Genomic DNA, 22,702 nt, shown 5'->3' with positions numbered 1-22,702 from the left:
GTTGAGCTTTAAAATCATTATTAACCTATAATTTTATAATTTCAGATGACATCCTCGCGGAGAAATCGCATAACTTAATAACTCAAGCATCCATGAGAAAGCAACTCTCTGCGCCCGAATATCTCGAAAAGCGAAAATTAGAACGAGAGAGACGAAAATCTTTCGAGAACGGCACAAGGGGACGATCAAAGAAGCCAAATAGAAAACACACGATTCCGGATTCAAGGGACACGAGCCAGGACTGTGACTGCGCTCAAGTGTCCGCAGAAAAAGGCACAGATTATACTTGCGATAATTGCTATATTGACCTCTGTTCCGATTGTGAAATCGAACTGTCAAAAGATAAAAAAGAAGAAAAGTGCACATGTAAAACTTTAGACGATGTGAAATGCCCCGAATGTGATCGCTCCCTTAATTATATTGACACGGGAAGTGTTGAAAACGTAGAACGAAAACCTACTTGCAAATGTTCAGATTTTAAATCGTCGCAGGAAAGTTTCAGCAACAATTCCTTGAAAAAAACGCGATGCTACCATTCCTCTGATAACATAGTTGGCTATGACGTTAGGAGCAAAGAAGATGTATCAGATTTGACTAGTGTTAAAGCACTAAAAACTTGCCTTAAATGTTCGAAGATTAAGGAAAACATACCGGTGACTGATTCTGTGGGAACCCCACACACGAGAAAGTCTAGATGTGTCGATATCGATAAGACCAAAACTGATACTCTAAGATCTAAATCAAAAGATGACCCACAAAGATCAAAACTCTCAAGAATTGGTACATGGAGACGTAAATCAGAACCTGGATTGCAACAAAATGGACAAAGTATTTTAGCTAAAAGATCTCATGATAGTGATAGTGAAAGAAACGATGGGAGAAATGATAAAATTGAATTTGAATGTAGAAATTGCGGGTCAAATAGAATTAATAAAAAAATAAAATCATCACATGGAAATCTGGCTCCTGACATAGAAGAGAGACGACAATTGAATGTTATTAAGCAAAACTTAGAAATTAAAATGTACAATACGAAAAATATACCTAAAAAGATTACAAAAATTAAGAAAAACAGAGCCAAAGGTCGTCTCAGTTCTGACACGACAACTCGATTTTACACTGACTTCTCTAGTGACGTATCTACTGAGATCCTTCATATATCCGAATCTAACGACAGCCTTAATATCGAAGATTCAAAAGATACAAAAAATAATTTTGTGATACCAGAGCCTATCACTAAGGATGAAGGAATCGACGAAGAAACATATAAAAAACTCATAGAAAAGACAGACTCCTTTAAAAAGAATGAATTAGAAAAGGTAAAGTACTTACACAAACAGAAAATTATCAACGAAGGTTCCGAAATCGACGAAAAAGCTGAGTCACAACAACTGCCAGATGATGTTCAAGAAAGTTGCGAAGAGAACGAACAACCACTTGAACAGCTAATTTCTCAACTTTTGATGCAAAATAGAGAGTTTCAGAAACTATTAAAGAAACAACAATTAAGAAATACTGCTCAAAAAAGGCATCAACGTCTGCTTAAATCACATTCGATTCCTGATCAGGTCATTTCGGGTCGCAATGAAGTAATAAAGTTTAAACCTAAATTTGGACGACAAATGTCTGAAAATCTACAACTTTCCATTGACGAAGACGACGTCGCAAACAATGATGAACAACATAAAGGATTATCTGACGATGACCATATATATGAAACATTGAGAGTAGAAGACCGCTTAGATGAAAACCTGCATAGTCTTAATAGCAAAAGTAAAATAATACAGCATCATCCACCTAACAAAAAGTCACCACCGAGTTCTTTGATACACTTGTCTTCAGAAAAGCCCAAGAAAGGGGGACCTGAGTCTGATTATGTCTATCTCTCATTCGAAGAAATAAAAAAAGTAAGCGATGCCTTGGACAATGGTATCTATGACGTTCCCGCTAAAACGCCAGAGAAAGTGGTGGACCATCCAGATAGACGTATTAGCACAGATTATTACGTTACCATGGAACATAATGGTCCAGCTACGGAATCTAACGAAAATTTATATGATAATTTGGTAGATATATGTAGAAGAAAAAAGGAAGCTCCGAGCACATTACCCGCAGATTATTTGCCAATGAGTCCGGATCATCAAAGCCCAAATACTCCAGAAATTTGGTTAAGTCGTCAGAAAGAACATTTCAATGTCACAAGGGACAGAAAGTCGGGCTCTTTACCTAGAAGTTTCCAAGTTCCAACAAGTAGTCCAGAAGATAATAATCTTAGTACATTTAAATCGAAGCCTAATGCAAATAGTAAGACATATCTTAACCGAGACGGAAAAGTAATGAGCGTTGATCGACCATTCACAATTGCGTCAGATCAAAGCGAAATAAGCTATGATGACGTCGAGGCTTACATGAGTGAACGAGACATATTGAAATTCAATAAAAGTTCTAAATCTACTGATGATTCACAAAACATAAGTAAATCTACATTAGAACTGGAGGAAGAAATCGACAGATGCTACAAAAATAACTTTGAAAAGATTGATTTAGATTCAAATAAAAATGAGAACATTTTGAAAGACGCTCATAATAATTTGAACATATCAGTTGCGTCCTCTTGCGAAGCTTTAATTGTCGACCAAAGTGATAAATCGAAAATGGATGTTATACATCCAGAACATAAAATTTACAAACCAAATGGAAACGTGCTGTCCCTCAAGAATGTTTTAAGTCGATTTAAAAATCGGACACCACCAAAAGGCGAAGAAATGGAGATGAATGCCAATGAACAGTGCCTTGTGGATAGCAAAAGTGACCTCAAAAGTCCTACAAATGAAAAGAGATCTGCTCTAAACCCTAGAAGTTACTCTAAAAACTTGTTACAGAGATTTAGAAATATTATCGGCGATGAACATTCGGACGATAATCAAAACAAAATTGAACCAAAAGTATCCAAAATTGATTCTAATGATATTCAAGTTGTCATAACATCTGCAGAAAGCAGTCCAACCACATCTACTATTGTATACTCTGCATCGGATGCTCTTAGTAAAAGTGTTTGTGAAAATACTACAATGAGTGAAAGTCAAACAGAGAAAAATAATCTAGAACTATTATCGCATAGCTGTGATAACTTATCTAAAAAGCCCTTTAGACCATCATACGAGAAAAGCGTTAGTATGATTACGTCTATGCCCAATTCTATAAGCAGTACACCTTCGCCGTCAAAATCTAACAATAGTTCTTATCAGAGTTTAAATAAACTGCCAAGTTACATGCAAGGCAGTCGACACTTAGGCGCTAGAATAGCTCAATCTGATTATGTCGATCCAATGACTTTACTAAATGAAAGAAATCAATTGAAGAACATAAATATACTTATTAATAAAAATTCTATGCGGCCAGATAGCTTATTTTCCAATTCATCTTTTGTAACCTCATCAAGTGAAAGCACATATCAAGAGTCACAAAATTCTCAGAATCTTGCGAATGTTTCTGAAAAACCGACCGAGACCGCCCAGATTCATTCGGACGAAAGTTTTTATGAAAAAACGTTTGAAAAGATTGAACAAGTTACAGATGAAGATGTTTTTAGAGATTCGGCTGTTTATTCCGATCAAGAAGACGCGGAAGATAAAGAACCCGAAAAACCTAAACAAGCTATTAAATTAAACAGAGTCGAGAATCTTAAACGTGAGTCATCATTCAACTCAAAGAAAATTATATCGAGTATCACTGAAATATCTAGCATACAAACTGTTACTATAAACAAAACACATAGTACCACCAAAAGTACTGTAACAAAAGAAGACAGAGTTATAAGGCCAAAAATTGCACCGCCTGTTCCAATTAAACCTAAAATAACACAGACGTCAGTATCTACGATACAAACTAAAACTGTCGGTAATAAAAATTTTGTTAAGGAACAACAGTCCTCATCATCGGAAACTGTTAATAATCGAAGAATCAAACGAAACATAGATAGTAAACCAGGATTCACACGATCAGAATTTACTCCAAGTAAAAGCGATGGAAGAGTTACGCCTAAAGCTGAAACTAACACTAAGCACGAACCAGAATCGGAAGAGGGAAAGACTAACATACAAATCAAAAGATTAGGTTTTGAAAGAGCTAGCTTAGATTCAGCGACACGCAAGCGTCCCGTAGAGAAAAAACGATCGTTAGAACAGCCAAAGACCAAATCAGTTTTAGAGAGACGAATGGAACTCGAACAGTTAACAAAAGCTCAAAATAGGACTATTAAAAAACCAGCAATTAAACCAAAGTTGATTACTACAAAAGTTCAAACATTTGAAAGATCTGACAATACAGTAGAAAATAATGTAAATAACGACATTCCTGTAGATAAACCCAGTATTAGTGACGACCCAAACGATGAACAAAAAGGTAGTTGGGTGAAACAAGTGGTTAATAAATTCCAATAATTGCATTTAAAACGATTCCGTCTGGTTTTGTACTCCATTTGTGTGTATGGAGGGCAACGAATAGATGAGTATAAAGGCAGTTCAGGCAGAGATAGTTCAGATATACACTCAAAGTGGCTGTCAAATTTGACAGGAAATCTGACAGTCAATTTGCCAAGGACTAGGACTTTAAGGGTAAAAAGAGACCTCTAACTATCGAACTATAGCTAAATTATTGATTTATTTTAACAAAAATAATTTTGAATAAATAACGAAAAAACAGAGGTAGAATAGAAGTTATTCATTAACTGTTGCTTTTCCTGAGGCAGAGACGGCCATAATCAATTTAAGTTTGCTTACCCACACAATTCTAGCTAATACGAAATTACAATGTTGTATTATACCAACCCTATAAATGCCTAATACTTCTCTATTTGTTTGTCTTTCGAAATATTTTTACGGTTATACCCATGTGAATAGACTTAGCATTATATAATCATCGTTTTGATACCTAATACTAACATAGAGCTTAAAAGGTTGTAAATAGTTAATATCAAACCTCTTTGGCTTGATATTTTGTGCCATAGACAAGGTAATATTTTAATATGGCAACAGCACATAAGCACGCACATTGTAAATATCGTTATACATAATAAATCAATTTATTGACATAATTTTTAATCAAATTAAGCGGTTTTAAGCTTATACAAACGTGCCATTTAGCACAAAATTGTTTTACTTGCAATTACTTGATACTAAAGTATTTATTCTAGTTTATTTTTGTTGTAGCTACTAACACCAAAAAGTAGTTTATTTTATCTTAAGACAAATCTATTTTTTCTTGATTTATTATATTTATAATTGGTATCAAAGTAGCCGGTGAATAAATAAAATCAATGATCTAAGCGGCAAAATTTTAAAATAAACATCATTGGTCGGAACATTGTGTACTTTAGAACGATACAATCATACACATTTCACACCTATTTGTTACTCACACTCATACTCTCATTTCTAGACGACTGCACAGAAATAATACTGATATGAACTGCATAGGCTAATATCGTAATTAGGCTTTCAGTTAATAAATTGTAATCAAAATTCAAATTATTTGTCAATTCATATTAATACATAATCTTAATCTATTCCAAGAATACTTAACACATGGAGACTGTTAGAATAAGTTCAACACAACTAACCTAGTGTAATCGAAATCTCAAATGTACTCTACTTATAAAACTTGGTCATAAAATTAATCTATGGATATTATATTCTCATAAAATCGACTTAGCAAAATCAACGATTATTCATACGTTCGATAAACTTAACGGTGGGCAGAGAAGGCTCGTCTTAAAAAATATAGACCCAAAGTGTCGAATGTCAATCTCCAATGTTTAGGCTTGATTCTCTCTACGCGGAGACATTGCTTCTCTTTGGGGTTCTCTACAAAGTGTTCTCACTGTAGTACACTGACAAAAATTGTTTATGTTGATTCCTCCTGCCGCGTTTCAACACCGTACAGATACCGGCAAACTTCTTAAGCATTAAACAAGGGAGTGGGGGAAAGTTTGCGCATCGTACACAGCGCGGGATACAAATGGATTTACCAATCACGCGATCGACACGTCACTCCCCGCTGTCGCGCACTATACCAGTGATACCTAAAAATTGCTTCAGCGCAGGCAAGGACATTTGTTCAAGACGTTTGCCGGCATCTGTACGAACCGTATCAATTCAAAATTACATCTGCACCACCTGGAAGTCTTCCACAGTCCGTTTCACAAGGCACTTTCTATTGCGAACTATCGAACAGTGGTATCGACGTCCGGTGGAGGTCTTCCCTGACAGATACGAGCTCCAAATATTCAAAGTTAGAGTGTACGTAACGTGCGTAGAGTGTTTAACGCACTCACTGAAAATGGGTGTCCATTAACCTTTTATTTTATTGTGAGCACACGAGCGTCAACTAGATTTTTTAAAAGTTTTTTATTCATACAATTTTTTTAAGGAGTATCGTTACGAGAATATAATAACCACGTTAAAATTGGTATTTAATCACACATAATATGCCTTATTGTATCGATTATATAATCAAGCCTTAAAAAGTGCAAAAAAACATTGTAGTTTTATATCATGGTTTGTGAATGAAGCAATCTCTTATTTCCGGTTTTAGTTAAAAATTTAAAAACGTTTACCTTCCTTTAAGTTTATATCATGCCTCTAATTTCCTTAAAATGAACCCGGAATGTATTTAGTGGCAACATTTTTTTCCTTCACGACTTTTTTTTATGAAATGTTTTTAAACGATTATTTCATTGACAAACCAATATTTTTATACGTATTCGAATATGTACAATACAGTTGTGAGCGTTTAAGCGCGTAGAGTCTTAGGTATTTTGTAATGTGTACTAACCAATGCCGAACTTTTGGTATATTCTGAAATAAATGAATTTTTAATTATTGATATATTTTATTTCACTACCTTATTATCCTTTAGTAGCTTCCGCTCTTAGCACCGTCCGCGTGATTTCCTATATTTTCTCTCTTTCCTCTTCGACAAAAATTGTTATTTTGGTGAACCTACAGATGTACATTGTACTCATCAATCTTCTCCAGGAATCACAATATTGTAGTTTATCGCGTTACATATACGTAGTCAGGCGGCTCATTTCGAGAATGGACGGCATTTAATCCATGGATTAAAGAAATAACGTACGTGTGATATATGGCAGTAAAACACTAATAACGGCGCCAGGGCAGTAAAGGTGAACACTCAGAAAAGTACTTGCTCCAAGCCATCATTACGTTATCAAACATCTAGGTGAAATTTGTATAGATATTTTTCTATTTGAAGAACATTATTTTTATACAGGAAGTAAACTTAAAATGTGTTACTATTTTTTAGATTTAAGTGAAACTAAAAACCTAAATCAAAAATAGGTCTACTAATACTACAAAAAGGTCAAATAGGTTGTTATGTTTATGACGGTACTAGTCGGTATCAGCGTATCGCGTGATGTTACATGCACAATCCTAAATTTCAGCTAAAACGATAAGAAAGTTTACACAATATACGAATAATTCTTTGACTTATCTACAGTCTTCAAAACTTAAAAGTTTTGTTGTTTCGAAATCATTTTTAAATTTATAGACGACGTGAAATAAATTACCTTAAGAATATAAAGTTGCAAATCCGGATCATTTGACACCTCGATAAAAGGTCCGTGAACGGGGCATAGTTATGCTTAAACACTAAAATGGTCTAGATGGTCTTAATAAATAAGTAATTACTTAATTACCAAAAATCCTTTAAGAATTTAACAAGTTAGTTTTTCTAACGGACCATTGGAAAAACTAAAAACTAAATTTTCTTACCCTACAAAACAATTTCTTCTCCGAAAAATCTTTTGTGGGTGAATCAGATATTGATCGTATAATAAAAAACGTATAACTCTAATTTATCGTTTCGTCGCGTGATCGGTAACGTATTTTCCATCTTTCCCTCCAAAAACCATGATGTACCCATCTTCGGCACGCGAGTCACTGCCAGGCGCGTAGCCTTAGAGTAAGTTTAAAGAAATGTTGACATTTCTGCTATAATGTTTATTTAAGTTTTTTACACTTAGCCATATTGCTAATATTTTTCTACTTATATCACTCTATTTAAACCACTTTCTGTATTTTAAGTCAACTTTTATTTAAGCTTCTTGCTATATGCCCCGCCCATTGCCACTTCTTTTTAAGGGCATAATCTATTCACTTTTTATTTATAGTACGAATCTTTCCATTGCTTTCTGGCATACTACGTAATAATAATATACTCAGCTCCAAATTTCGCTGCTCGAACAGACTATAATAACATATTAATCATTTCAATATCAAATCTTTAACCAATCGTAATCTGTGCTCAAAATAACAACAATATAATTCCTTCTTTGGCTAAAAGACAAACACATTAATTGTAAAATAGTCAGTAAAATTATATAGCAACTCTTAATCTATTTTATTATAACGAAAGATTTACCTGTAAAATGAAAGCAATGCCGTGAATTCCCGATTGAACCGTAACGGGAAACCTTTTTCCTTCATTCCCGCCTTAACCGCCATCAAAGTTCCATCTTCAAACATTTTGATGGTATTATTTAAAAAAAGGTTTTACTTATTTTTTTAATTAGACAAACTTTTTTCTTAAAACTACTTAATGTTTATTTTTCCAAAAATAAAGAAGTATTTCCTAATTAAAATTACTGCTGGCTGGACGAAGGTTATTTTTGGTAAGTGTAAGGAATGGGCTCAACTAATTTCGTGAATAAGAATAAATTGAACGGGTTTCGCGCGAAAAGTTCGAGTTTTGGCTCCGACAAGGATATGAGCGGGAAGTTGAAGAAAAGTAAAATAAGGTAAGTTTTACTTGATTTTAACGGTGAGAAACGAGCCGATCGAAAAATATTAATATTTTAATCAAAAAAGTTTATTAGCGTATTGTTAAAAGGAATTTCAAAGAGAAAGTTTGTATTCCCTTTAGCACTACAGGAGGCTATTGAATAATGCTTGATGTTTGCAACTCCAAGTTTCGGGTACTCTACTTTAATTAACATATTATCAATAGAAGTGTGCAAGCGAACCGATATTAAAACATAATATATTCACTTTCTTTGTCAGCATGTTTACGTGTTTCATATATTATTTTTTAAGGGGAGGATAGTAAGCCTATATACTTAACAATAGTACTTTTCTTCTCTATTTTAGTTATCTATAAGGCCCTTTACGTTCCAAATAATTTTTGACGCAACAAATTCTTAAAAAATACATATTTTCCCGTTGTATCAAACCTAGGATCTTTAAAGAGTTAACCATCATGCTAGGATATTCCCATTACTCATATTTCCGTAACTAAGGGCGTGTTTACATTACATTACCAACGCGACGGTAAAATCAATACGCACTATCAGAGCCCTTATAAAAATGCAATGCGATGCACGTACATTGTGTTTATATTTATTTTTTATTATTTATAAAAATGTAATTTGTAAAAATCAGTAATGTATAATACCTATTTACCGTGTAGGCGGCCGGTTAGAATGAATGATTATGGCCTGAAGAGGATTCCGGATTACACTGAACTAGCTTATAAAGAGGCTGTATCGAAGTTGAAGTATTTTCTCGGTGGAAACAATGCGCCAAGCGTAAGTTTTTAATGTTTACTTTATTATTTAATGTATAGTTTTAAAATATGTTTTATTCTTAATATAAGCTAATTAGTATATTTTAGTGTTATTACTAAAAAAAACTTTTTGAGTTGGGCCTCAGATTTCTGGATCTGTTTCATAATCATTTGTCAGTCTAATATTTAAGTAGGTGAAAAGGCTCCTGTGCCTGCACACACGCCTTCTACGTTTTGTGTGTAAGTCAAGGTTTTCTCACGATGTTTTCCTACACCGTTTGAGCGAATGTTAAATGTTAAATATCGAACCTACGACCTCAAGGATGAGAGTCGCAAGCAGAAGCCAAAATAATAGGTAAAAATACACTAAAGTAATTTCTTTTGAGGAAAATGTAAATTTTAATTTACATGCTATTTAAAAAAAGCAATCTATCGCGAAATACACGAATATATCATTATTTGTGTTTTTATCCCTAGCTCCGTAGTTACACCGGCTCCTCTCTCAAGAACGATGACATCGACGGAGATTTGGACAAAAAGTATCCCTTCAATGCCATCACAGAGTACAAACCACGACCACGTCTTACGGCAAAATACACCACTCTGTATGCCGATAGTTTGAATAACTATACGCCTCCACAGATAAATACTTATACACCTCAGCAGACTAATAATGGTAAGATGTGTTTGTTCATTAGGATCCAATTTCGTATTCAAAAAAAGCAGGCTTACATAATGATGAAGTAGTCGGTCACCAGTCACGTGACCACCGCTGATCTGCGTTTGCGTGACTACCAAAAGTTCTAAAAATTACTGTAAAATGCGTCCGTATAACGTCTCTCATATAAGGCTAATCTCAGGCATCTACGGCAAATTGACTTCAGCAAAAGACGTAAAACAAAATTTCATTTTGTGCTTTATATATGGAAGTTAAGGTTAACTTGCCTGGAAGTAAGCAGGGACCAAAATAATTAAATAAATGCTTATTCAATAGTAAAAATTAACTAATAGGAACTCAAAACACACACACACACATACAGCTTCAGGTGTGCGTGTGGCGATGCGCACTTCTTTTATTCTAAGTACAATAATTGTTTTTATTAAATCGCTGAGTGAATTTTTAAATTGTAGTTCCGACCCCTACCAACGACTTGTCAGGTGGAACAAATCCAGATGTAGTTAACTTCATCCAGAAGCAAGAAGAGTACATTGAACAACTCGAACGAGAGAGTCAGTACTGTAGAGTAAGTATTTGACTACTTATTGAAAATTCGAATTTGATAAGATATGTATAAGGCACCAAGTTTTCTCACAATTATTAGCCTTATAACCTGAATATTATACATACACTGAATACTGATAATACATATATGACAAAAGTTCATAAATGTACCGCAGATAATATGTGAAATGCCAAAATAATATTTTTTCTAATTGAAGCAGTCTTCAATAATAAAAAATATTATAAAAAATACTGATGTTACAGTGTAAAACGATATAAATTTTACAATTACTTAAAATATAACAATCAAATTTACAGTATTTATAATTTTCTTAACCTACATAATAATAATAAAAATAATTTAAAAGAAAATTAAAACAAATTTAAAAAGTTTGGCTTTTATCGCTGGAAATATTCCCTCGCTGTATTGTGATTGTTACATTTTACATATTTTATTATGGACTGCTGAAAAAAAAATTAAAGAACATTTAAATAGATCGAAACCTTATTCCAGGATGAGCTGAACAATCTCTTAGGTAAAGTGAAGGAGGTGATATCTGAGAATGACCACCTACATGAGGCTCAAAAGAATAAGTTGATAACTCGAATGTTCAACACCTACGCTGGCTCAGAAACTGATGATCTTGACGATGTTGGTGATAGCACAGGTCTAGACAGTGATAATAAGGTAATATACATCTAATTTTCTTTGAAGCAAAGATTATTACGAAACTAAATCGGCAGTTATATTACATAGATTTGGCGATCTGTATTAATGGCGGTGACCAAAAATTCAGATTTATATTTTAAATATGAAAAGAACATCTGGATGTACAGTTTAAATTCGACGAAAAAAATTGAATTTAAAAAATACACGACAGTCCTTCTGTAGGTATACCCTACTCGTATGTAATGTCTCCTCCTTTTTCCAAATATCTCTATCCATGGCTTTCTTTCTCCATTCGCTTCCTGCTCTACATCTTCTACCCATCTTTTTAGGGCGTCCTCTTCTCCTTTCGTCTTTAACTATTTGACAACAATTCGTTGTAGTGTAAGGTGGTTAAAAATAACTAGTTAATGATTATTAATAACTAGCTAATTAATAAATGAATAAAAAGATTATTCCTTTGTAATAACTTTTGTTATATATATATATCAAACACATACGTTACATATTTACAGTGCACACCATCAAAAGCAAGAAAGGCAAAATCTCGCTCAACGAAATTAGAGGGCCCCAACATAGTGTTTGAATCCCGCATCGCCGAACTCGAAGCTCACCTGACTCAGGCCAAGATCGACCTTAAGAAAGTTCAGGTATGATTATTCAACAGCATCATAGACGAACACACATGGTGCACAAGCGTCACTACAAAGCGCTTTTTGAGGTAGTTCTTTTTGCACTTGTCTTTGTAAAAGCAGCTTTCATCAGATTTTTAAGGTTGTTTGATATTATCGATTATACACAATAAAAAATTGCAGGAAGAAAACAATGAAAATAAACGTAAACTTGCATCCGGTCTAGTCGACTCTACTTGCTTGGATGGCTTCAAACGACAAATTGATAACTTGCAAAGGTATGTATTCACGTGGTTTACAGATTAAAAGAATTCGTTATTATCTTGGTATCTTAAGAGATTTTGTGATTTCTTCGTATCTTTTATAAAGATTTTGTGATTATCTTTGTATCTACTTAAGAAATTTTAAAGTTGTGTCACGAATATTTTTTAAGTGAAACCATATTTATCATATGTCTTTTATGAACAAGTAACACCAATAAAAATTATCGCTCACCACGCTCGGGGTTCGTTTTTACTACGTTTGCGTAAAACATTTGTATGAAAAGTTTTATAGCGTACGTGGTTACGTAAAAAGCTAAGATTATTCAAGTATGTTATATGTTATATGTTAATTTTAGGGACAAATCATCTTTGGAATCACAAATTTCAAAACTGAAACTTAACTTGGAGCATCGCGACGATGGTGACGATCGATACAAACGTGGAGACGCGATTGAGAACCAGTTAAGAGAGGAAAGGAATAATTTGGAATCTGAAATACGACGTCTTAAAGTTAGTAATTTTTCTATTTATCCCGAGGGATTGCGTTACCTTCTTTATTTGTTTTGGTGTCTCGGTAATGTATTGTTTTAGTTATTAAAAACAATTTTAAAGATATCAACATTTTCGAACTTCATGCCACTTCTCTTAGTTATCCTTTAAAATTATCAATACTTGATCTTCTGTTGATAACGATCGAATAATTTTAGGACGATCTATCAAAAGAGCGTAACAAAGTTCGAGAATTAGCGGGCGAAACTGCCCGTCGGGCAATACACGAGCGTAGCGCAGCAGAACAACGATACAATCAGCATTTTGACGAATTGCAACACGATCTCGCTGCTCAGTACGATAATGCTGCTAAATTGCAGGTATGAAAAGAGGGGATAAAATATTCAAAACGTAAACACACCTCTTCTATGTGTTCAACATTTCCATACAAATATATAATAACATACTTACAGAACATATTTTTTGATTTTGTATTATTGGGGACATTAGTTCTATCATCGAGATCTGACCATTGTCTATTCATTTTATTTGTCTACAATCATAAAAAATATTGTTACCAGGATTTCCATTATATAATAGATAGATAGTTTTCGCCTCGCTTCTATCGTTAATTCTGATTTTCAAATACAACAGAAATCATACTTTTTTGTATACAAGGATCCTGTAAGTACATTATAGATTCCTATGGTGAAGTTGCTCATAAAAATATTTTCTGTAACGGTCTTAAAATGCATGGGTTTTAGCGACTTAATTTTTAAACGATTTCAAAATTACCCAAAGGATTCTAAACAATTTGATGTGATTTTTTTACTTGTTAGTTGGACTTGGAACGCCAGCGCCGTGAAGAAAGCGAGCTCAAACGTGAATTGTCAATGAAGAACGCTGCTTTGGAAGAATTAAAAATGGAACTCAAAAATAAGACAGGTACTTTATTTCCACATTTAAAAAAGTTTATAATGCCAATAACATATAACCAATAAATAAGTTAAAATAACTTTTTTCTTTAAGTAGTGTTTCACTGAGAAATATATTCTTATGAAAATAAAATAACATTTTAATTAGTCGAATTTTGACTAACGCAACCAACACAGAAATCCCTCTGCCTCGCGCTCCATTGGGTTACGGGACTGCGCACAGATTAAAATACCAGCTATTGGGCTCTACGATACCATTTATAGAATATAAATTTTAGCGTCCCTTCAAGCGGACTTAACTCAGGCCCATGCAGAAAAGGCGTCTTTAGAAGAAGAGTTGGCTAACGCTCGCCTCGCTATTGAGCGCAACCAGAGGCAAGCTAAACACGAAGCCAATCGACTTAATTCTGAGGTAATAAGTCTCTGGTTTGTTTTGATTGTATGCTGAATAGAATTCCTTAATAAGACCGATTTATTTCTTTGTATTTATTAATAACGGTAGTTTTGTAGCGTAGCTTCAAGTTTATCTGAATTTATTTACTTCATTTTTGTTACCTTCAATTTCATTTCTTTCGGACCGTCTAAAATTATAACTTTTTTGTGAACAGATTCATACATTTCCTAACAAAGTGATTATAATCGTAACGTACAGGCACTTTAAGTGTTTAACCCTCGTCAAAAAGGATTGTTTATGGCTTCCTTATAATATGGGAAACTCATAAAACATTCCATGAAATTTTTCAGATACAATCTCTTCGTCATCGGCTGGACCGTTCTGATGCTGATCTGGTTCATTCACGCCGAGAAAACCTTCGGCTGTCAGAACAAATTTCAACATTGGAAAAAGAGGTAAAGATCATATAGGTTTATGGTAGCTTAAAATTTTCTTTGATCGAAAAATCACATTAAGGTATAATTTTTCGCAGATAAATATGAAGTCTCTAACTCCAATGACACCAGAAAAGAAGAAAAAAGAACGGGAGTTGTCAACAGCGCTTGAATCGATGGAAAATAAACACGGTTAGTTCTAGTCCAAGTTAAAATATATTAACTCCTAAAGCGCAAATGTGTCGTCCTTTGTCCTTGCGTCATCATGGGTAAATTATTGATGTCTTGAACTAGCGGTTTAACAAAACAGCATGAAACATTAATACTTTACCCTTTCATTGCTTGCATGGATAGGTAGTTTGAAAGGGCTTTACAATTGGTCTTAAACTTCAACAGTTTGTTCATCAGATTGTTTGCTGGAAGATATACCTAACTTATCTATTTCCACTTTATAATATATTGGGTGCAGTTTAAAAAATACTTCTATTACATCGTTATCTACATTTTCTGTCTCTATGACTACACGTTCTCAAGTTAAGGCATAGAAAACGTTTTCAGTAAGAATAACATCTATAGGTAGTTCATTTGGTTCCACAGCTAAAACGGTGGCTGAGTTGGAGTCCATGATACAATCACAAAACAGTCTGATGGAGAAACTCACCAGCGAATGTCGTTTGCTTACCGACAAGCTTGACGACGCAAACCGTAGACATAAGTACGAAACATTTTAAAATTTATTTGCATGATATTTACTACTGCACTTTTTAAAACTTCTTTTTCTAAAACGACTGTGATCATTGCCCATCAAAACAAAATTGTAATTAATTGAAACAATAATTATTTGTTGCATGTATGTGTAAAGTGTGGGCTTCATATTACTTGTTGTTTACATTTAAACTAGACTTTCCTAACATCACGTTGTGTTTTTATTGGTAACAGGCAGAGCGCAGAGACGCAGCCGTGTAGACGAACCAATCAGAACACAACGCGATCGATCAAGTTCAGGAGACCAGCCAATCACGAACCACCGCAAGCGCCGCGTAAAAGAGTCCGATTCGTCGAATAACTACCCAATTATTGTTGGCCCACTGACGACAAATCAGGATCTCCCGAATGCTAACGGTGAAAAGATTTATAATCTACCGCTAATGATTCAACAGCCCTTTTTACGAGAGAAAAAGGAGCCAATTAAAGTTGATATAAGCGTGAAACTCATACCAAAACCAAAGAAAAAAGATCGAAAGAGGCGTGATTCGCAAATTGACATACATGATGGTAAAGGTGTTAAGAATAGTCTTAGTATGGAAGTAGTAGATAATACAGTACACGTTGTAAAAGAAACAGTTGAAGTATACGATGAATCAAATAAAGATATTATTGCGGCCACAAAATGCAAGGAGAAAACTGTCAACAATAGTGAAGAACCAAAAGTTACACAAGACAGCCTTAAATTCGAACCAGAACAGAAGCAAGATTCTGCAATTGATACAAATAAAGATGAACTACATATCGATTTACCTAAATCACCCGAAATCAAAGAAACGCACAAAGAAGATTTTACGACTAACGCAGAACACCCTAACGAACTAGATAAATAATTTTTAAATTTATGTTAAATTTTATGGAACTTAAAAAAAATTATTTATACTAAGAATGTACTAACTATATTTATTGCTTTCTTTGAATTGTTATTTATAGTTTTAATTTAATTTATAAACGTTAAATTTTATATCAACAAAAATGTTATTGTTATTTGCATCAATCTATTTTACTATAACTTCCAAGCAGAAATATATAATTGTTAATATTATGTTATTATTTTTAGGTATTATTTTTTGTTAGATGAGTAAAATGAATGAAGATGAATAATATAAAAAATATTAATTTAAGATTATTCATTTATTGTCATTATAAGTTTATTATTACAGTGTCTCGTTACGAAAGTATTTTTGAAGTTGTATGTTTTTCATCGCTGTTCTTTTTCTAAAATGTATTTGATGTTTAATATCTGTTTTAATGGGCAATGTAAAGAAATAATAAATGTAACGTTTGCTTAACTTTCTGTTATGTTTTCCTTTACACAATTCATTCATATTAGAATATTTCTTTCAGAGTCGAAAAGACACAGTTGTTTTTCAGGAACACTGAACTTATGAGAAAACTTAGACACTTGTGGTCTTCTCATAAGAAATATTGCACCACGATAGCACCATTCAGAAGCTACACTCCACAAAGTGGTTACCCCGCTAGTTCAGACTTAGACCGCACTTATTTGACATCTACTCCCTTCACAAATAGATATAGATTCAGAAGAATCGAGGAGTCTAACTATTCTGGTAGTGCTCAAGATTTTGATGAATTAAGCAAAAATCTAAGCGACATTGCACTAGATAGATTCGATTCTGATGAAGACCCTGATAAGGTAAGAGGTAATTCAAATGGAAAATTTTGATTGTAGTCTAAAAAGCATGTACAGTAATCGCCATGATGCATGTTATATGTAAGTAGTGTAAGTACATTTTATGCTGATTGTAATATTTCAGTGAAATAAAATTTAACATTGAGAAGAAAACAAATGTTTTCTTCTGTTGTTGTCTCTGTGCCAGTTTCAAAGTGAGTTTTACAATATTTACAATACCTATCAAGTTGTCTGGAAATATTCCTGTTCCTTATCCTATTAGGGTTTCTAAAGCAATTGTTATCTCCGAATGCTAGGATACTCGTGAATATCTTACGTGCACGTGTGTGTGTTGTGTGTTATCACGTTTGTTTATATTTAGGCAAGAGCTGGGCACTTTGCAGCGTCAAGTAGAGAGGCTGGGTCGCTCCATGCAAACGACGTACGCGCACCATCCTAGCACACAAGGTATGCAACCTAATAAAAATAAAATATATTAAATTTAATGAGATATCGATTGCACAAGAGTTAGATGAAATGAAAAGTGGACTCAGTATTACTATTGTTTTATGAAAATACCTGAATAATTATGCTGTTAATTATCTTAATCTATGTTATTACATTACAGCACCTTCCTCGCACACTACCACACCCGACAGAATACCAAACCATACAACCCCAACCAGATCAAACGATACCAGAGCTGAGCCCGCCAGAGAGTCCCCACTCCGAGAAGATCCTAGACCCAGCCTCGGATATGATTCAGAACCTGTAATTCAACAAAAAATAGAACTAACAAAACATCCTGAAAATACTGAAATAGAATCAAAGCGACTATTAAGCAAACAGAATTCGCACGAACCGAAAAATGGAAAGTCATTACATTCGTCAAAAGATTCAATACCGCTTGAAGCTGAACACCCTTTAAATATACAAGTTACAGAAGTACATCCTAAAGCAGAGTATAACACTGATGTTGTTGAAGAAACAAGTATAAATTACCCAGAAGAAAATCTAAGCGCAAATATTGTTGAGGAAACAAATTATGATCAATTAGGACACAGTGCAAATGTTGAAGAAACAAATAAGGATCAACCCCAAGAATCAGAAGAGAAAGACGAAAACCCCGCACAAAATTACGAGCAAGGTTATCAAAATTATGATCAAAATTATCAAAACCAACCAGGTACAGAATATCAAGGATATGACCAACAGTATTCACAACAATATGAAAATTACGAACAATACCCACAACAATATAACGATCCCAATGCACAATACGACAATCAATTTGATTATGGTAACGAAGCTAATTACCAACAGAATTATGATCAGCAATATAACCCACAGAATGAACAAAATGAAGTACAAGAAAATGTTGAAAAGACACCACCGTCCAATGAAAATGAAGGCCAAAGTGGAGAAAGCTAGCAATAAATGGTACCTACTATGAAATTCCTCGTAAATTATTTCATATTTCGGTATGCGACAATATATCTCTGGTATATATAATAATTCTAGTATGTTTATAAAATGTTAAGTTGTACTTATGGTTTAACTGAAACTAAATTTAATTTTAATACCAAATTACGGTTAAAGCTATTTTATGTGCAATATATTAATTTTAAATGCTTTAGTTAGTTCAGCTTATTTATATTGTAATCAAGATTTACGAAATAACAAAATTAAAACATCTGTGAATGTGTGTACTAGTAGCCAATTAGACAAATCCTAAGGAATAATAATCTTTCGCATATCAAAAATATTACTTTGTCGAGAATGCCACGAATGATTATCGGCAGATCATAACAATCGGTTAGATTCACTGTTTCATAATTCTTAACAATAAATTCACATTGTTATTGCTCAATTTAGAATTGATAGTAAATTTGAAATAATATTGGTTTTTCATTAAGTTTCATTTCATTCCTTTTTAAGCTGCACAGTTTGTATTACTGGTTTGTGAATCTTAAACCTAATTACATTTTAAACGCATCGGCTACCTTCAGAAGCTCAACATCTATTGCATCGCCTTTAATTAAACTCAAGGGCTTCTACGGGTATTAATTTCTGTACTCAACTTATGACGTTGAAACCGAATCAAAAATTAAATACCAACTTTACTGCATGTTTGCCGCCTCAGTGTCTTACTAACGGTAAATGATTCAGACATGTGTCTGTCCCACATCTCAGCGCTACAGTATAAAGTGCGTCACATTTGGAAACACAAATATGAATTAGAGAAAGATTGGAGAGTCGGGACGTCAAAGAGTTAGAGAGATTTAGAAATGAAACTTAGAGCGAACTATTACTATCACATATAAAAAAAAACCACCTTCAAATCACATGTGAATGTAAAATCGACGTAAGTTGTTAAGCGAGTGTTATGATATCATAATACAGTTAAATGCCAGGTAATACAAAATAAATAATATTTAATAACTATAAACCTCTACTGCATACTAGTTCCCATAGGTCTTGCTTTGCTTACTTCAAAGACTGTAAAGTATCAGTCTAGACTAGCTTAGAAAGTAATTGGTATAAAATAAAAAAGCAATATACTCTATTAAAAGAAACTTTCCAACTTCTTTAGCTTAGCCTGATGACAGTTCTCTGTGACTAGTGCTTTGAAGCCTATTACTGATTGTGTTGCCAAAATTTTAATCGAGAAAGGCTTATTTTTTGGCTAGATTAAAAACGTATGAATTCAAATGATATTAATTTACTAGAAACAGGAATTTTAATACATTGTACAGAGGAATAAACACATCCAAAGTTCATTAATCTATATTTTAATATACTTATTTAACAACAGATTTTAATTAAGCCTCTATTTTGTCCTCACTGAACTGAGATGATATCCAAGTCAGTGCCCACTTCAAATTTGTTAACATGTACTTCAAAGCTTTGGTCCAATGCTCCTCAGAATTAAACTGTATTTTAATTGAATAAGCATGTGGTGGTGATGCAGTGTCTTCTATTTTCCCTTTGTCTATTCTGTAGGGCAAGCAAAATCCTGTATTACCCTTTTCGACTTGCTCCTTAAACTGCTGAAGACAATCTAAAAAGGCCACCATTGCAGCATCAAATTTTGTGTCCCATAAAAGCCGAAAGCCACCAGAACCATACAATGGTAATACCTTCTGATCCTCCAAAACTTCAATATAAGAATGGTTTCCATATGGTACTAGTCTGTAGCGATGAAAACAGAAGTTTATTTTTCTTGCCAATGACGATAAAAGTAACACAGTTTGTCCCCATGCTGCATTGATTTCTGACCAGTCCACTGGTGCAGTTGGTAGTCGACCAAGCCTAAAATTATTGATTATTCCAAATTGTCCTGAATCTGATATATGAAAGGTTGCCTTAAATATGTTTGTTTTCTTCAGTTTTTCAAGCTGTGATTGGGTGTATGCTAGTTGGCACTCATAAAATTTCATTTGATCCTCTGTTGTCATTAAATCTTTACGGTATCTTGTGTACTCTTTCCAATAAATTTCTTGTTCTACTTCTAAGCGTTCTTTTTCCTTCTCTTGTACCTCGATTTCTTCTTTCATTGCCTTTTCTTCCTTTTGTAATGCAGATAATTCCTGTAAAAGCCTTTCTTCTTCTTGTTTCCAATCTTGCAACTCTTTTTCAAGTCCTTCTAAATTCAAGTCTTCTTTGTCATCTTCTAGCTTTTTTAAATAGTCGTTATAGTCTTTCCATTCTGCCTCTGTTATTTTTAGCTGATGATCCATTAACTCTAAGAGTGTATCTGTACATTCATCACATAATGGGTGGTCAACATCAGAATTGTTTGACAGTAGATCAAAGAGTGTGGCCTTTACATGTAACTGATGACCTAGAGATGTGGTTTCCCAGCCATCTGAAATGACCATAAACCCATTTGCTCCATTTCCAGAATCAAGCATACGAAAAGGTGGGACATAGTGTTCCAGACTAGAAGATTGCAAATCAAGATCTGCCTCATTATTACGACGAATCTGTAGCGTTAGATCTGCAATAGTGTGTTCTCCAAGATTATTTAAAGATTCATCTAGCTTAAGTGGCTGCAAACATCGCTGACACGAAAAACTTACGTACGACTTAGAATCACTCATGGTAATTATTGTGTAATATACTAGGTGAAAGAAATCAACAAACTACGAGCATAGAAACGAGAGATATATACAAGTTCATTTCACAATAGAATATTTGTTCCAGTTTTTACCTATGTATTCAACGTAATCGCAGTTTTAAAATTTGAAACAAAGACATCGTATAAAAAGAAAATATTTTGGTTTTGTGACATTGCAATTGACATTCATATAATTCACTGTATTTTTAATTGACAACTACCAAGTCCTCAAACTTCAAGTCTAACACATTTAGCATTCCACTTTGTGCAGATTAAATACCACAGATAGATATGTATTGTATGTTATATAGACTACTAGTACATTGTTATACAAATTTGCAAGACGCAGATAGGTAATTCAAAATTATATTTTGATCTTTTATTTTTTTAGACTAAATTTATATAATAATTACAAAAACATTAATTCGTTTTACTCTCAATAGATGGAGCTTAATAGCGGTAGACTCTTAAGCTTTGATCCTATTATATACAGTCAAATAGCCCTTACTCTGGATCTTCCAATAGCGATACTACTGAACTTAATAATGAACATTTACTGATGATGAACTTAATAACCACGTGAACCCAAGGTTGCAAAATTAACGCTACGGATATTGATAGAACTTCATCGAACTTGCATACAAACACATAGGGATCCGTATCGCTGTCGCTATTGGAAGTTACAAAGTAGCAAAGTAGCAAGCGCAAAGTTAGTCGTCTCTTTTTTATGCAATTACAATCGGTCAACAACTAGAGAAAAAGAGACATTAATCTGTAGAGAATTTTATTGGTGTTTTTTTTATCTTGTAATTTAGAAATAAAAAATGTAATATTATGTTATTTTTTTTTAATTCGTAGACTAGAATACAATGAAAATTAATAGCACCTATTCAATATAACTAGAGGATATATAAATTATTGTTCATAATACTGATAATGCAATTTACAGCGAGAGAATATTTAAGTATTCTACCAAATAAACATAGTTGTTATAACTAATAATTAAGGTAAAACATTTCTTATTATCTAAATTATAATAATAGGCATTTTAATAACATTAATAGGAACAAAACAAATTTCTTACTATACATTGTTTCTAAGTATCTTAATGATAGTCTATGCATTTGGTTTGTCCAAACAGAACATTTATCTGTGGTGGACCACACTAACACCGAATTATTATTACAACTTTATGTCAACGTCATAGCATTTTATTTACAGCAACTTTTATTTAATACTGATATTAATACACAGGGTGTATACCGATACTTGAGACAGAAATAATTGACTGTTGAGCTTTTATTTCGCACATTTTAAAACCTACGACATCAGCGCTACGACTATCGAGAGAACTATATCGGCATACAAAGAGTCAGGATGTCAGAGTCAGAATTTTATGAGACTTGTCTATATGGTCAAATATATGAATAATCGTAATATTACCAATTAATCATTGGAAAGGATTGAAGCTACAATTATCTCTTGTTGTAATGTGTTTATCTCGAAACTACCTCGGATGAAATCTCTATCTAAATCGGTGAAATTGAAGTTGTAACCATATAA

The 22,702-nt window shown here is 33.5% G+C and overlaps 4 protein-coding genes across 7 annotated transcripts in view; 3 read left to right on the top strand and 1 right to left on the bottom strand.

Moving 5' to 3' along the window:
- LOC123720019 overlaps positions 1-6,838 on the top strand; it is a 76,079-nt gene extending 69,241 nt beyond the window's left edge. For all 4 annotated transcript variants that reach the window (XM_045676429.1, XM_045676432.1, XM_045676430.1 and 1 more), the window contains exon 11: positions 46-6,838. In XM_045676429.1, coding sequence (XP_045532385.1) covers positions 46-4,442 — 4,397 coding nt within the window. In that variant the 3' untranslated portion in view covers positions 4,443-6,838. The remainder of the gene's footprint in view (positions 1-45) is intronic.
- Positions 6,839-9,462: 2,624 nt separating this feature from the next.
- On the top strand, positions 9,463-17,739 carry LOC123720335 (serologically defined colon cancer antigen 8 homolog). Its single transcript, XM_045676895.1, has 14 exons — positions 9,463-9,607; positions 10,063-10,261; positions 10,717-10,829; positions 11,322-11,484; positions 12,006-12,124; positions 12,290-12,384; positions 12,726-12,879; positions 13,077-13,238; positions 13,698-13,803; positions 14,072-14,205; positions 14,538-14,642; positions 14,720-14,813; positions 17,402-17,487; positions 17,648-17,739. Exons 1-13 carry the CDS (start codon positions 9,464-9,466, stop codon positions 17,431-17,433), a joined length of 1,620 nt encoding a protein of 539 aa, XP_045532851.1. The 5' UTR covers position 9,463; the 3' UTR covers positions 17,434-17,487; positions 17,648-17,739.
- Positions 17,557-18,450, top strand: LOC123720244 (pesticidal crystal protein Cry27Aa-like). Its single transcript, XM_045676783.1, has 2 exons — positions 17,557-17,572; positions 17,648-18,450. Exons 1-2 carry the CDS (start codon positions 17,557-17,559, stop codon positions 18,448-18,450), a joined length of 819 nt encoding a protein of 272 aa, XP_045532739.1.
- Positions 18,451-19,790: 1,340 nt separating this feature from the next.
- LOC123720627 (beclin-1-like protein) lies at positions 19,791-21,324 on the bottom strand. Its single transcript, XM_045677324.1, has one exon. The coding sequence runs from the start codon at positions 21,120-21,122 to the stop codon at positions 19,842-19,844; it is 1,281 nt and encodes a 426-aa protein (XP_045533280.1). The 5' UTR covers positions 21,123-21,324; the 3' UTR covers positions 19,791-19,841.
- Between the last annotated feature and the right edge of the window lie 1,378 nt (positions 21,325-22,702).

The sequence above is a fragment of the Pieris brassicae genome, chromosome 2, assembly GCF_905147105.1.
Source record: "Pieris brassicae chromosome 2, ilPieBrab1.1, whole genome shotgun sequence".
Taxonomy (NCBI): Eukaryota; Metazoa; Arthropoda; class Insecta; order Lepidoptera; family Pieridae; genus Pieris; species Pieris brassicae.
The sequence above is the reverse complement of the archived record's forward strand: the minus strand, read 5'-3'. Positions and strand labels throughout refer to the sequence as shown.

Bases quoted from the DNA above. Each gene is read 5' to 3' on its own strand.
- LOC123720627 (XM_045677324.1), bottom strand. From the start codon at position 21,122: ATGAGTGATTCTAAGTCGTACGTAAGTTTTTCGTGTCAGCGATGTTTG.
- LOC123720335 (XM_045676895.1), top strand. From the start codon at position 9,464: ATGTATAATACCTATTTACCGTGTAGGCGGCCGGTTAGAATGAATGAT. The intron at 10,830-11,321 runs GTAAGTATTTGA...ACCTTATTCCAG, and splicing joins GAGAGAGTCAGTACTGTAGA to GATGAGCTGAACAATCTCTT. The intron at 12,880-13,076 runs GTTAGTAATTTT...GAATAATTTTAG, and splicing joins CTGAAATACGACGTCTTAAA to GACGATCTATCAAAAGAGCG.